This window comes from Meleagris gallopavo, chromosome 2, assembly GCF_000146605.3.
Source record: "Meleagris gallopavo isolate NT-WF06-2002-E0010 breed Aviagen turkey brand Nicholas breeding stock chromosome 2, Turkey_5.1, whole genome shotgun sequence".
In the NCBI taxonomy this organism is placed as follows: domain Eukaryota; kingdom Metazoa; phylum Chordata; class Aves; order Galliformes; family Phasianidae; genus Meleagris; species Meleagris gallopavo.
The window spans coordinates 47078469-47095061 of NC_015012.2; the positions used below are offsets into that span (position 1 = coordinate 47078469).

Consider the following 16593-nt stretch of genomic DNA (forward strand, 5'->3'; position numbering starts at 1 on the left):
AAAAAAAAAAAAAAAAGCCTCAGTATATATTTAATCCTGCAAGTTCGCAAGGTAATTCTATTCAATACATTTAAGATTTCTATATTAATAGCTGTTTTTATCAAGATATATACTTGGGAAAAGCAGTTGTGTAAGAAAGGCGAAACTGCTACTGGAATGCCAGTTAAGTTGCAGCAAGATTACAATAAAAAAATAAAAATAAATGCATTACCTGTTCGTAGCAATACTTCTGGTGCAATATAATTAGGCGTGCCAACAAGGGAATGGGCCAGACAGCGCTGGTGCTGACGTGCAGCCCTACGTTCGAGTGGCTTCAGCCGATCTCCGCATCTGCAGTTCGCTGGGTCACCCCATTCATTGCTGAAATCCATGCTGTCCTGACGGGCATGATCACCTGCAATTGCATGAGAAAAATGCCAAAACTGAGAAAGGCTATTTCAGAGCTTAACTAGAATTAAATTCTCTTTATTTATTATATTTTTATTACAAAATAGTTTCTATTTCACAACTCAAGAAAAATAACTGAAAAGTCTTAAAACATCAGGATTTTGACTTTTTGCTTATGATACAAACGACATCTGAGAAGTTAATTTTTAGAGTAATTATGAGAAAATTTGATTCTTCTCAAGTTTTTTCTTAACATAACCACACTGACTATACACTGTATAAGAGCAAGAACAATATACACAAAGAGAGAAAAACAACATTTAAAGCATCAATTGATGCTAATTACCAAAAGATAAAAATCGATGAGGTTTTATTTATGCCTTCCAAGTAATCAGTTTCAATCTCTTATCTGGAATAACGCAAACACTTTTGCTTTCTCTTGAGATACTCAGAAGAAGCCTGGTCTAACAGTAATTCAAAAATTCTTTTCTAAAATAAAAACAAGCCTCTAAGAATTAAAAAGTTAATTTTAGATTAGTATATAAATCTATATTTTATCACTAATGGAATTTTTTTTTCCCTCTGGCTTTTTTTAAACCACCATTTTAAGTCATCATTTAGAGTTTTAAAAGAAATCAACAGTTACAAGGATGCTTGGGGAAAGATTTTCAAGAACGATCAATCTAAAACATCAATTCTACCTTCAGAATAGAGTTAGAGTTGTTAACTACGTAATTATGCCGCTACATCTTTTCTCTCCAAGATACAGAAGATACTAATGGGACAAACCTTCAGTATCATAGTTTATTTCTTCCCTCTTAAGCAATTAATGCCTACCTACACTCAGAAATGCTCCCTAAATGTTGTTTTCTGTAATTCGAATGCAGAAACACTGCTAGATGCTTTAATGTTCATGAAGGCAACGTTGCAGTCATCTTTTGACTCATTATTTATTTTCTTCAAAAGAATAACATGCCAACATCAACAACAAAAAAGTTTTATATTTCTCTTACCACTCTGGTAGTATTTTGAATCATGGGTCCATCGAAAACCTGTACAGAGTCCGAAGTCAGTCAATTTAATATGACCATCACGGTCTATCAAAATATTATCAGGTTTAATATCTCTGTGGATGAAGCCCATTTTATGAACGCTTTCAACTGCACAGGTCAGTTCTGCTGTGTAGAACCGTGCCAGATTTTCTGGAAAGACACCCATTCTAATTAGGAGACTCATCATATCACCTCCAGGAATGTAGTCCATTACAAAGTACAAATTGTCCTTATCTTGGAATGAATAGTACAGACGAACCACCCATTCGTTATCAGCTTCCGCAAGGATATCCCGCTCAGCTTTAACATGAGCAACTTGATTTCTAAGCAACACATCTTTTTTTCTCAGAGTTTTTGTTGCATATAAAGCCTTAGTATCCACTTTTCTTGCTAGGCAAACTTCTCCAAATGCACCAACTCCCAGGGTTTTAATTTTTACAAACATGGACTTGTCCATTTTAGCTCTTCTCAGCCGAATGTAATTAGACTCTTTCTGGCACAACATTTTCCTCATTTGATCTCGGGCTTCTGGTGACAATCCAACCTGTGCAGCAAAAGAGAATTACATTTGAAGAGTGAATAGTACTCTTAGTTCTAGGTGATCTTCTTATCATTACAAATCTTAAGCAAAATAAATAAAATACTTATATATGTGAGACTAACAAGATCCTTTTAATCTTACTTCATGTCTTTGTTGCTAAGCTCCTCTTTCTAAAAAATAGGAATGGTTATTTCCTTTGTGAAATGTTTTACAGAATACTGTTAAGTATTACCTGCCCTGTTTTTTATTAATCAGAATAACAATGTGCATTAACTGTCTTCCTGATGCTTCATGCAGAGCAAAAACCAGCCAAGACATGCAGAGGAGCTGCAGTGGGAAAGGCTTCTACACTCTACCCTAGCTGAAGCAGTGTTACTAATCGTCCTGGCCACATCAGTGTAATCTCAGTTACAGGAGGGGCTACAACGCTCCCACGCTCATGTCTATCTACACCAGGCAGAACTTTAAACCTTGGCACCTTTTCCTATTGTCCGCCCAACCCCAGGGCACACCTCCACCACAAGCCCAGGCCCAGTCTTCCCTCCTACCACAAGTTCCACCTCTCCCTAACAGGGCCTCGGTCACGTTCTCTCTGCTGCTCTCTGTGTACCACTAAGCTGGATGGAGCAGTTTCTTGGAAGTGGCTCACTCCTCCACCCACTATCATTTCTCAGCAAGTATCGCTATCTTGAATGAACATACCTGGCGTTTGGTCAATACCACTAGCACTCTGACAGCTGAAATTCTCACAAGCCACGTGAAACTCACAGCCTAGAGTTTCTATGCTTTTATCTTCTATAACCATGCTAAGCATTCTCATCATATTCCAACCCTGGTTCCTCCTACTGGTGTGTTTTTCTGGCTTCAATTCCTTTTAAGCATTCCAATAGCATCTATCAAGGAGAATTTCAGGCCCTGGAATCAGGTATCTCTTCATTCATTCTGAAGAAAACTTTTTCTTCAGAATTGTTATTTTCTTTGTGATGTTACCACTACAGGACTTTATGTTCATTCCTTCTTTTGTTTTCTGTAAACATTTTCAACATTTTAATGTTCCTTTTATATAGCGTTTCAATTGTTTTTCTGTCCATCTGGCTTGAAACTGCCAGCCAACAGCACTGATTTGCCAGTGCAACCTACAGAATAACTTTTTTTTTTTCCTGGACACTCCAACCACAAAATGGAACACGGCATAAACTGAAATCCTGTAAACATAACAACAGTTGCTCAGCACAAGTTTCCAATTTCTTAGTGTCACATTATTTTACTGATGCTTGATACCAGATGTTGCAACGTCTATCCCCTAACACTACAATGCTTAAGATACTATCTGCATAATACTACCCCAAGACCATCACCAGGATTAGATAATCACCAGTTGAGGCGTGTATATACTGTCTGTTAACAGATGACTCCTACGCTTCGCCCAACTTAAAATTTAACTTGTGACAAAACATAATATGTGATTGAGAAAAAAAAGGAGTGATTGGAAGACCAATTAGATATCACTCGTATCTTACAAATGCCTTCAGTATACCATATATCAATCACAAAAAAAAAAAACAAAACAAAAAAACCCCACACTGTTAGAATCACAGATTTTCTTACAAGCATGAAAAAAAAAAAGACTATAAAAAATTTACAATGAATAGCAGTAAGATTTAAATAGAGAAAGCTGTCTCAAATCTGAGACAAAATTTTTCATCTATGTCAGAAAAGCAGCAGTTAGATAGAGCTAGCTTTGGGAAATACATTCAACTTGCTACCTCAAGTACAGCCAATGTGTGCAACTGACCTCCATGTTACTGTAGGAATACCAAGGCAGTGCCCTTGAAAAGAGAGATACAGTGGAAAGCATCTTAAGTTTTCTGTGGATGAACGTGCTTAAGGTACAGTTCAGTGCAGAAGAAGGCATTTCTGAAGAACTCAAAAGATCAAGACGACATTTTTTAAACTTCAGACAACAGAGCATCTCTCAAGTGCCCCCTGCACCATTAAGTCTCCTTCAGGACAGCGCCAATTGCACACAAATAGAATCCCACCTGTTAGATAATTAGCAAAGAAAATGGTCCAGGAGGTAACAAAACACTAGGAGGGAGTTAATCACTGCAAGACATACAAAATACAGTCTCCAAAATTCCTGTCACTTTCTTGTTGTTGCATTCTAACAATTTTGTTGTAAAATCCAAATTATGTAGCCTAATTTGGCATCTATTCACTCAAATGCAGCCTTCACTTTTTCCTATGCCATTCATTAAAATAAACGTTTGTCACAAACTGATCTCTCCCCATACTGCAGTAATTTGTTACAAGACTTCTCAGCTATGGAATTTATCAAAAATTTACTATTTTTGTCAGGTGCATAAGCATGTACATACTCACATCTCTTGTAACTTCTATTCAGCATCAGGCACAAGTTTCCTGAATTGCTATCTACTATCACACAATTTACTCTCATTTTACTTTCTTCTCATCTGTTCCTTAGATCATGACTACTTAAATTTCTATTTGTGACAGACATATCTAGCATAATACTTGGGCACGAGTGCAAAGGAAGTAAATTCACACATTCAAATTAAATATTTCTGACAGACCTCCTCTTAGTTCCCCAGAAGACCCGACAGAATACAAATACATCACCTATCCTAGAAATACAGCATCTGCCGAAGGCAGATATTTCTGCTGGGATACGTTCTGTGTTCTTTTCTGATTTTCAAAATTCCTACCAAGGAGGAGAAGAGAGGGGGATCGATACCTGTTTAATCCTCTTAAACTTCCTAACAGTGTGCAGTGAACTAGTTACCCTTACTTCTTATCATGAAGACCTCAAATATACTACACTACTGTGGGAATTCTGTCCTACAACCTGATGAAAGAGAAGAGGCTTGCTGCAGTGTAATACTGCATTTCCCCTGCTTCAGTCTGCAATTAAACATCCCAGCTTTCAATCTAGCATAAATATTATAAAAAGTATTTCATATAAAAAAAAGACATTCACTTAAGTGTTTTAAATGTACAAAGAAAACATTCAAGAAAGCTTACAGTCAGTGTCTTTGCTTAAGTAAGACATGATTCTGGTACTATGGAACAACACAGGAAGAAGGGAAAGTGAAGTTTGCAAATCAACATGAGTTATAATCTTACTTTTCAGTACTAAAAAATAGTCAAAATAAAATTCATGCTTAATTTTGATGCGGGATTGCATGCAAAGACCTCTAAAAAGGGATCATGCTACTCTTTAATAAAAAAATACTGTTGCTCCAAAAATCTTACTTGCCTACACAGGGATGGAGGCTACAGAGTTCAGGAAAGCTTCCCACACCTTAACAGTTTAAATCAGCTGTTAGTGAAAGTGAAAAGGAAAGAGAGAAAACTAAGAATAAAGATCTAGAAAGAATTTCAGGAAATCTTGCTAACATTTACATATTTTATGATTAACCAAACATAAAACACTATAGCTTACAGTAGGAATTTTCAAAGAATAAAAAACATGGATCTAAAAAATAGCGTTTCAAGGAAGTGGCATTAGCCAAGTGCATTTTTAAAAGGCACATCACAATTATGTCCAATTTTCAACTACAGCTGCTAAGAATATATAAAATGCATCTCAAATCTTCATTTCTGCAAGTCTTAATAATCTCATGATTTTCACTTTTGAAATTACACATACATACATCACTTGCTTTTTTAACCTTTTAGATTGTTTCACAGAACATGAAATCTCAGGAACAGACCACTGACTTCACGTATGTGCAAAGAAATTGCTTCTATATATTCTTGCAGGTGTTTGTTATCATCCCATTCAGTTACACCTTGTTTGATTGTTTGAACAGACACCTTTAGAGTCTGGATTATAAAATACTTTGCCAAAAAGTACCACATCACTCTCATTTTAGAAATATACAATTAAACACTTTTTTTTTTTTTTTTAAAGGTATGAACTTCAAAAACCCTCTTACTAGTGGGAACAAACTGCAAAAGATATTGTTCAGGTGACTACATAAAAGGTGTACCAACTCGTCCCTGCAGTGTTTCCTTATACACACCTACACATACTATTAAAACACTGCACAGAGCTCACTCAAAAGAAGAATCAGGATTAAATAGAATCCTGAAAATAAACTATAAGCCAAGTAGTTAAATCTCAGTTCATACAGAAATCCTGCTTCTTCTGCCTTACCAATTATAAGCCATACGAGCTGTGTTTAGACACACTGAAACCTTAGTTCACAAAGAAGAATTTCTAAGAAGACAATGAAGAACATAAGCAAAGTAATGAGGAAACTGCCACATCTGAAATACAAAAAAGTAAGAACAGCCCTCAACACCATGCTGTACTACAATGTTCTATGTACCTGTACAATTTGTCCTACCATTAAGGCAATTCTAGTCAAAGATTTAGGAGAAAGAGTTTACCCGCATCATTTCATTCTCCAGTTGTTTCTTCCGATGTAAACGTTGCTGATGTGACTTGAGTATATTCTCCACATGCTGCTCCATGAAGAACTTAAAAGCCTGAGGGGAATAGCTTTGAATACGAGACTCTCGCCGTTCTTCATCTTTCTTGTTTTTTCTAACAGGAACGGGAGATGTTGTAATCTGTTTCTTTTCTTTGTCTGCTGAATCAACACATTCATAATTCTTTTCGTTCTCTTCCTCCTTAGATGAAATGGGTGGTTCCTCTTTGCTAAGCTTTGGTCCAGTCTCATAAGGATGGACAGATGGACTCTGGTGTAACAAGTGTTTGGGGTAAGGTGGGGGTGGACCCTGGTAATTTGGAGCCTCTGCAACAGGTGGCATAACCGCCATGTTTGTAGATGGACCCTCGGAGAAGGGAATGGGCTGAATGGTTTGTACTGGTTGCGGCATCCAGGAAGGGTGAGTTGGTGCTAAGGCAGTCTGCAGCTCTGGCTTTAACACACGCATACTTTTCACTGGCTGCTGAATAGGAGCTGGTGTTATAGCCGTTACTGTAGTGGCTGAAGGCTGAGAGCCGCTAGCGTGACTCTGTCTATTTCCATGATGGTTGTTGAAAGAATTTGACCGTGCTGGAAGGTTGGGCTGCCATGCAGGGATTTCATGCCCATTGCCGGGTGATGACTGCGGCTGCACAGGTGGGGGCTGTGACCAGGATGCAGGGATTCCAGCTACGTTTGTATTATAAAGTTCCATGTTGTGACTATTTCTATTTGGCACCAACATTGTTGGAGGAAGATTCCCATTGGTGTATGCTGAAGGGGGAGCAGATCCCCCTGCCTGCATTTGTAGTGCTGTAGGACTCTGCCTATTAGTTGAGTTCATTGGGTATGGAGGTGGCTGGCGACTCACCGAGTTCCCAGACACAACATTCTGGTGAACTATGAACTCTGCCTGACAATTACCATTTTGCATTCCAGCCCTTCCTGAAGGAAAGCTAAACTTGCTGTTGGCAGAACTCTGCATGATTATTGGTTGCCTTCCAATGGGGACAGCACTCATGCCTCTCTGACCCTGAGTGGAAGAATTCATGGGTGGCGGATTCATCGGTGGAGGTGGATAACCGTCCTGCCATGCACCTGGTGGCACTGGAGAAATACGGGTGATCACATATTCCATGTTCCCAGAGTAACGCTTTGTCTGAGCGTTTGGTTCCCAGGAAGGCGGCGGTGGTGTGGTTCCTCTGGGAGGGGGTGTCTGCCCTCGAGGAGGTGGAGGAGGTGGCGTGACGCTCCTTATCTGGGGGAGCGGTGGGGGATTCACTCTTTGTCCATTGCCAGGGTGAGCTTGAGCAAATGCTGCAATGCCAGATCCAGAGAGCGGCCTTCCTACATCAGGCTGAGAGCTGGGACTTTCTGAGCGATAAACTACTCCATCCGCCAGGGAAGGACCGTGTCTCTGAGGAACCAACGATTCCTTAGAACCCTTCCAGCTCTGCTTGCGGTTAATCGACTGCTGTACAGTCCCTGCTTTTACAGAAAGATAACAGAGCATTTCTATCATTTCAGTAAAAGAACATGCTAACTATGATAACTTTGCAAGTAATAATGAAAATTACAGCTCAATGGTAGCATTTAGCTAGCTGCTTCATACAAGCACCAGCTAGTTCTGCTTCAGAGGCTAAATGAAAATAAATGCTTATATTGCTACTCTTGACTATCATTTTTTCCTCACATCTATATTGTGGATTTAAAACAACTTTAAAGAGACAACTGTTGAGTATTCAACTTTAAGTCAAAGTTCACTGACTTCTAAACGGCACTGATTTCTAAATGGTACATGACTGAGAAAAAATACAAGCATCACAACAACTAGGGGCAAAAATGACTGAGATCTGAGTATCATTCCTTGAATATAATACAAGGATGTTGTTTAGGTGTTGTCCTGAGGGACGTGGTTTAGTGGGAAATATTGGTGATGGGTGGACTGCATGATCTTGGAGGTCTTTTCCAACCTTGGTGATTCTATGATTCTGTGATTCTAATACTTAGGCAAAATGCTAAAAACAAGCAGATATTAAAAAAAAGTCTTAAATTCACATCAAAGATAATCATGTTTCAAACAAATCCTATTATATACTTCACAAATAATCTTCAAAGCAAAACTCTGTATCTCAGCACCTCTACTCTTCTACTCTGAGCACATGAAAGAGTGTGCTCTTTTGTATTTTTCACAGTAAGACCACAGTCAATGAGTTGAAGTGCCATGAATATACCTACCTGGTGGTTTCATACCTGCGTTTACAGGTCTTGCTGCAGCTGCAACCATCTGTTCCCGACGAGGATCCTGGTAGCTCATTTTACTAATAAATTCGATGGCTGCTTCTATACTACGGTTGTTAGTTTGTCTAAGGGCTTGTATAACCATATCCTAAAGGGAAAATTAAATACAAAAAGTTACTAAAAATAGCAAGAATAATAAAAATCATGAGAATTTAGCCAAATATCCTCCAGTGATTTTGCCAAAATACATAATGATTTCTCTCAATCAACTTAAAAATAATCTAACAAGGTTTTTTCCAAAAATATCCTCCAAAAAGTTAATAGTCTGGATCTTCCAAAAAAACAACTATATTTTGATATTGAATGTATCACCACACTATTCTTACAGTTTGTCTATTCTGGGTATTTATTAGTTATATGCATTACTCAGATAACAGATAGAGGTCCCATCTAACTTAACTTATTCTATAAAAGATATCCAAATGTGACATTCAGTACTATTGCATTTGCTCATTTTTCTTCAACCTGGAATGTCAACAAATATCCGTTAACTTCTCCTCAAGTATTTTTTACTAGTAAACACAACAACATTGGCAGAAATTCTGTTATTTTTGTGGTGGGGATTTGCTGTGTTCTTAGAGATCCAAAGAGAAGCCTTGATCAGATGACCAATCCCAGGTTTGTCAATGAAAAATGCGTTATGGATCAGTGGTGTTTCTCTGGACTTGAATGTGATTGAAGTCAAGAAACAGAGGTGATGAAAAAAGTCAGGCACTCCTCTCCCATTTTTATTGAATGGTATTGTGCAGTTGACTCAGAATTTGAAAAAAATATATATACAGAGTGACTCCCTTTAATTAACCACACTGCCTTCCAGTGATCTGTTATGGCCATACTTTGTCATATCAAAGCTATCATTTCAGTTCACATTATTTTTGAACAAGTCACCAAGTTGCAGCAGTATATGGCAGGAGGGCTGGAACTGGATGATCTTTACGGTCCCTCCCAACCCAAGTCATTCTATGATTCATCTACCAGCAAAATCAATGGGAAGTCCAAGAGGGCTCAGAAGGGAAGAGGTCAGTATCAATTTCTAATTCAGACTCACATTTATACTTTCACTACATCTGTATGTTTTTTACATTGTAAATGTATGAAATATGCACAGCCTTCAGAAATAATAATAAAATGAATATACATACATACATATAGAAAACAAGATAGCCTTGATGTTTACAGAGCAGGTGACATTGCTGGATCAAAAAGTTACAGCATTTGATCTCATCACTTTTTCATGAGACAGTTACACCTGCAACATTTCAACTATTATAGGCAGGACTGACTTGTTGCAAAGAAGTACATTTTCAGCATCAGTATGCTACTGGATCATTGTGCAAACAGAAGGTTAGACTGTCTTTAGTATTACATTTCCAATGTGAAAATGCTTTTTACAGGGCTCATCATTCATTTATACCTAACTACTCTAATCCTCTTAGTTTCAAAAACAGATTCACCAGCTTTTCAGCAAAATTAGTCTACAATACGCAGACATAAAATAACAAGTTCACATCATCAAGCTATAAAGTTAAATATAAACTTAAAGTACAGAATGAGCAATATTTTAGATTAAATTTAAATTCCATGTCCACTAATCAGAGAACATGAGGAAGAGCCAGCCAAAGGGTCTCTCCTAACGAAGAATACTTTATGGTCACTTATGTCAGATGAAGTATTAGACATCTTGGAAAGTATTCCCTTACATACAACACATTCGAACTGAACTTCAATCTCAATAAGACAGATTTCCTGTAAACAATTTAGGATGTCTTTTTTTTCCTTTTTTTAAATGAGTAGAATGAATTACATTCTTCTATTTTGTTCTTTTTCCAAAATTCTATAGTATAGTGTACTATATTTTCTACTACTCTCATTTTATTACTACTTATATACACACACACACACACAATTTCAGCTTTAACCCTGAATGCTACCTACTATTAAAGAAGGTGACTGAAGGAAATGACCAAAACTACTGTGATACAATCAATACATGCAGAATGAAAAAGGTGGGAATAAACTCACCATGTTTCCAAACCTCAAGTGACTACTGAGCCTGCAATACAGCAAAGACCTTGCTCTGATTTAAAATAAGCTTTTATTGTTACTTCAAATCCATTTTGAACACCCTAATAAAATCCCACTAAAACTTAATATAGGTTCTGACAAGAGCTAAGTAAAACAGAAAATGAAGTTGGTAACCACTACTTAAGTTTGCCTCTACTGTAAATATAGCAGATTAGAAAACCTCTGGCAGTGCACCAGAGATCAAGAAAGTAACGTCCATGTAACCTGCTAAGGCACAAACATACCTAATATAAGTTAGAAACAGCCCAATCTGGACAAACCATAAGCAGCTAACGCACTCAACTACAATCCTGTCCAGAATACCCAGCTCAAAATACCCCCTTATTTCCTTCTTGTCTCAACCCCCTCACTCTGAAAAATGCTATCAGCTGTATCTGCTCCCTGGTGGTGTCTGCAGGCCACTCCTATATGGACTATTGTGGAAACACAGCTGTGGGTTATCATGTGGCAAAAACTGCTTACGCTGTCTCTGCCTCTGATGAAGAGGTCCACGTAATCCCAAGTGCCCTGTGAATTCTTGGTTGTATCCAAGAACAAAGGGTAGAAGACAAAAGGTTTCAAGACACAGAGGCTCCAACAGAAATACCAACTTGAGATGGTTTTCTAGTTTACTATCCAGCCACAAACCATTCCACAGCCTGGGAAAGTGACTGGAAACTCATTCTGTAACAGTGGATACGAGAGCTAATCCATTTAAGAAAACAAAACCACTCCAGCAGCAAACCACAGATAAGGAACAAATCATTAAAAAATCATTTATCACTATAAAATCCTTCCATTCTTACTGAAAATCAAGCTTGGTCTTTGCATTTGGGAAGCCAAAAAAAAGCGTTTTTTTCCAGAATCAGCACCTCATTTTGGGACATTATTGAGGAAATACCAATTCATAGCTTTACAGAAATTCGCTCCTCTTAACCTCCCTGTGAATACCAAAGCATCGCAGAACTTATGAGCTGGGTGCTAGGGCAGTCAGCACGCTCCTTCAAAGGGAAGCACTGTACCATCCCAGAGTGGCAGAGTAGTTTGCTAGTTTGTGTTTTTATCTGCTTTTCAGATTTACAGAGAAGGAATGAGAATACGTAGATGTGCAATCCCCAGTAAAGACACAGGAGCTCTAAGTACGGTCATTTTATATTCCTAGAAACCATATTTCAAACTCCTTTCACATACTGAATGAATGGAAGTAAATTTAGTGCATAATTGTCTAATGTTCTTGGTTTTTTTTTTTTATATATCAATGATAGCAGAATAGTGACTTGTACCCATGATTTTCAAGTGCTGTGATCGCAACATTTTTGTCTTGAGAACATAACTGCAGAGAAGATAACCTGAAATTGCTTTTATAGTATACCTTGTTAAATATTTTTGTCAGGGAAAAAAAAAAGAAAAAGCTATAACATTTTTTCCTCACTGATTTTCCACTAACAACAGATGTGAAAAGATCATTAAAATTTAATCCTGAAATATGTGGTGCTGCCTTTCACTTTAGAATGGCCATACCTTATCAACGCATTTTAGTTGTGCACAATTTAAAATTCTGGTGAGTATCAAAGCAAAATCCATCTTCTGAAGTGTCCAGTTCTCTCTGTCTAAACTGATTTATAGAATTAAAACAATCCCTACCATACATAGTGCAAATGGTGGAAAAAATGAAAAATAGCCAAATCTCTCTAAATCTGTTTCCCTTCTTCATCCCTTCATTAAGTTCTAATTAGAACTCCACCAGATTTTGCTTATCATATGCTGTCTAAACATTCCATGACCAACACTGATAGTTTATAGTTAGCACAACACTAAAACTTGAATACAAAATATTTCACCTCATCAAAGCCAGCAGCTTGTAAGTCTTGCAGCATTTGTCGATTAACTTCTGATGTTCCTTTGACAGCTGAAGTAGTTTCATTTGCAAAGGGCAGCAGTGAGTTTCTTATCTCCTGCAAAACTTTATGATATGTTACAAATTTGGGGGGATTTCGACCTTGTCGAGGATCTTCAGATGACATCTTCCCCATGCTGAGATCAGCTTTAGCAGCATCTGAGGGTTTTGGTAAATTCCTGAGGCTCTCTCGTATTTCCTGTAGCATCTGCTGGCTGCTGCCAGTATAGTTACTGGCAGGAAAAGTCTTAGGCCTCATTTGTCTGTAACCTTCTGGCTTCTCAGTTCTCTTCATGAAAACATGTATATATGCAACCTTCACCAAGGACTCGCGCTAATGCAAAACTCCAGAAAGGCTGGCTGGTAGTTTCAGAACACGTGAAGGCAGCGACTGTTTGCTGCTAAACTGTGGTTCCTGTAGCGTTGAAGTGTGTCACAATCCAAAGCAGCTATCCTGTTAAGAAAACAAAACAAAAATCCCATTACACATTACAAGTAAAACATTGACAAGCAGTGACGCCTTCGGAGTTCGTACAGGTATGCTACCCAAATTCTTCAGGGAGTCTTTACATAACCCAAACTAGAAACTTTGCTGGGCTCCTAACAGTCCTTTAAGGAATGTCATAGATGCCTCAAGTTTGAGCAGACAGGAACTCAGGGTGAGGTTCAAAGCCAAGGTGCAGACATAGCTGCTAAGCGCACTTCCCCCACACAGCCCCACCGCTGCTTCTCTGCCTTCCTTGTCTGCTGTTCCCATTCCCTCATTCCCATGCCCACATTCTCTCCATCAGCACTCTGGAAAGCTGAAGGTGCCTGCTGCACTTGTCAGGCAGTCAGCTACACCATGGACCACCATGCTGGCTGTTCAAAAGCCCTGACACCAAGCTCCACGAGCAGGTGGAGGCACAAAGTATGTATAGATCTACTGTGATTTATCCATTCTCCACCAGCCGCATATATAAAAAAAATGGCCAATTTCATCACATGCAACTTTACAATTTCTAGTACCGTCTTCCACCTAATCTTGTTTAAGGTCTCAGTTTTCTAAGGCTATCGCAGTCTCAGCTTGAGCCTTCTGGATCCAGCTGTATTTTGCTAGTAGTTATATATTTTTTTAATATAAAGAGAGATGGGTGCAGGAGGATAAAAGAAAATCAAAACTTTCTCACTGCAATATCATTTAACAACTCAAGCATTAAATTCACTGAAAACGTAACTGTGACATTTGGTAAGGAAAACAGAAAATTCTGCCAAAAACAAGTAATTTCTGCATTTTGAATGGCCTGACTCATCAGGGAAGGAACTCTGTGCTCTGTGGTGAACTAAAATTTCTGCCTCTGTGCTGTGCATTAGCATGTACTGTAACCAGTATGGCAAAGCTACAGAAACTAAGGTGATACACTAAGAGGTTACAGAGCCTCTGCCTCTTCAGAGTATCCTGAAATAAACCTTCTGCAGTCCGTACTGCTCCACAGGGGCAGATCATATACTAAAGACAGTACAAGACACAAAAATTACATGTTTTAGCACTGTCTTCAGAGGCAACTAGAAGAATTATAAAGCTTAATTCACACTGCTCCTTTACCACAGCTCAACACCCGATAGATTAACGCACTCAAATTTTGCCTTCCCCATTTTCTAAAGGATTTTGAGGATCCAGATGCTTGTAAGCATCATTTGTCTCTTGAAGTACTGTGTAGGTGTTTCTCACGACAGACATCTGAATTAAACACATCTAAGGACTTTCAAACAGCCCACATAGAAGCCACTCTTTCTTTACCCTGGTTTCACTTCCACGATATCTGCACTGCCATAAACCAATTAGTGATTCAACAACTGAGGAAGAATGTGACAAGCAGCTAATAGGAAAAAGAACCTTCTGACACCCATACACGTTATACAGGTGGCATATACACACTACCTATGCATGAATGAAATTGGAAAGCTTAAAGAAGAAAGACACAAACCAGGCTTGCAAGAAGGAACACAAAGGACAACCACCTGATGCCATTCGCCTTGGAATCTTCATACTGTACTTTCTTGAATGGAACTGCTTAAATCTTCGGTGCTACAACTGCACCCACACTTTCCTTGCTCTGTGGTAGATACAGAACTTTAAATGAAGACAGTTTGGTACTGATATTAAAGCTTTTTCCTGCAATCTGGTAGCATGCAGTTCCTCAGTACTCACTGAATAAGGAAAAGATTATCAAGCATCTAAGTGAGTTTTAATAATAAACAGTAAGGTTTTGTCTAGAGTATTAAGAAACCTTCAGCAGAAAGCATGTCATAAGAGCAATTAAAAGATAATTTAATTTGGCCCAGTTTCAAGATAATTTTCAAAACGTGATGCTTAAGACTGCATTGAAAAACACTTGGCTAAAAACGCTTTTCCCAAAGAAAAGGGAGAAATTCTACTAGAAAATACTTTTGCTTGGCATGTTCCTTTTCCTTCCAAGAGACTTGCTTCAGAACACAAACTGGATTCACAAGTGCTGGGACGCATGCTAACAGCGTCTGAAGGAATTCTCTCCTCCAAAAAAGCAAAACCTCTAGGTGAGTTTATTCAACAGTATTTAATGACAGAGCTCAGTAATTTCAGTTACTTGTGCAAATTCAGCCAAAATTAAGAGCGATTATTAGTTCACCATTGGCAGGGTAATCCAGCTAAAGCTCTGCCAGCATGAAGCAGCCATCCTGCTTACCTGCCACCGCACACCTGGGTCTGTGCAACTGCGTGTAAGGCCGCACAGTGCAAATCAGGCTGGGGCAACTTACCCAGATAACAGTCGCTTTTTGGCAGGTCGTTTCTTTTGACAGCAGGATTGAGTAATAAGTTAGATGCCTATGTGAGACAGCAGTCTTAATTGCTTAGAAAGCCAATTAAACCTGTCTCCCAGTTTTACAAAATCAGAGAAAGCAAGCATTACATTGGCTACAGCTAACACTGCTTTACATCTAAACTTAAAATTCAGGTCACCTCCTCCCGGAGACGTTTGTATACGTTGTAAAACAAGAACATTTTAACTGCTCAGTAAGAGATCGACCAGAGTCATTCACCTCTAACCAGAAAGAGCTGACTGCACCCAAGGGAAATGACACGTGCCTACAGAATCACAGAACTGCAGTGGTTGGAAGGGACCTCCGGACACTGTCTAGTGCAACCCCCTGTTACAGCAGGCTCCCTATAGCAGGTATTCCCCCTCGCTCTCGTGTGTCCTTACACCTAAGTGATAAACCTGTTTGTCAGTAGTACTTTCACTAATGAAACTCCCTAATTCCCTAAACTAGTTAAAGAACAAAAATTAAAAAAAAAATCATTTCACCCTGAAACTTTGAACTGAATAGTATTTTCTACTATGAGTCAAACTGTAAGAAAAACAACAAACACTTGTCTTTTCACAGACAACCATGTTTTTTCTGAGGAAAAAAAAGCAACGCACGGCTTTCCAGCAAGTTTGTAACATTTTATATCTAAATAACTTTGAACACATTTAATAATTCCTCTTCCCCCACTGAGCATTGAGCACCGTGTTGTAAGCTGTCTTTGATTCCACTTCCATACCCTGGGTGCAGTAATTTATTTGTGATCTCAAGACTTCATCACTAGGAAAACCAACACAAGAATTTGGGAGCCATCAACTTAAGTTCGCAGGCGCTCGATTCAAACCAAGGAGAGGCAGCAATTCTTTCCAGCACTTACAGCCACCGAGCCGCCTACCGAAGGACGCGCTGCCAGCGCCGAGTGCCTCTAGAAGAGGAGGAAAGCCCGGCGCAGAAGGGCGCACTCAGCGCGGCAATGAGCGCGGCTCGCCGTGCACGGGCACACGGCGCTCTCAGCCCGCCCCGTTATCTCCCGCAGCGGGACGCGGCTCTTCCCACGGACAGACGCTC

General features: G+C 38.9%; 1 protein-coding gene across 4 annotated transcripts in view; it reads right to left on the minus strand.

Moving 5' to 3' along the window:
* LATS1 (large tumor suppressor kinase 1) overlaps positions 1–14874 on the minus strand; it is a 20240-nt gene extending 5366 nt beyond the window's left edge. The window contains exons 1-6 of one of the 4 annotated variants that reach the window (XM_010707173.3): positions 14701–14874; positions 12644–13153; positions 8691–8826; positions 6397–7922; positions 1401–1983; positions 212–394 (exon numbers count right to left, since the gene is read on the minus strand). In XM_010707173.3, the coding sequence (XP_010705475.1) occupies positions 212–394; positions 1401–1983; positions 6397–7922; positions 8691–8826; positions 12644–12994 (2779 nt within the window). In that variant the 5' untranslated portion in view covers positions 12995–13153; positions 14701–14874. Of the gene's footprint in view, positions 1–211; positions 395–1400; positions 1984–6396; positions 7926–8675; positions 8827–12643; positions 13154–14700 lie in introns of all 4 variants that reach the window. The other 3 variants (XM_010707172.3, XM_003204102.4, XM_010707171.3) reach the window with 3 other exon arrangements.
* Positions 14875–16593: the final 1719 nt, after the last annotated feature.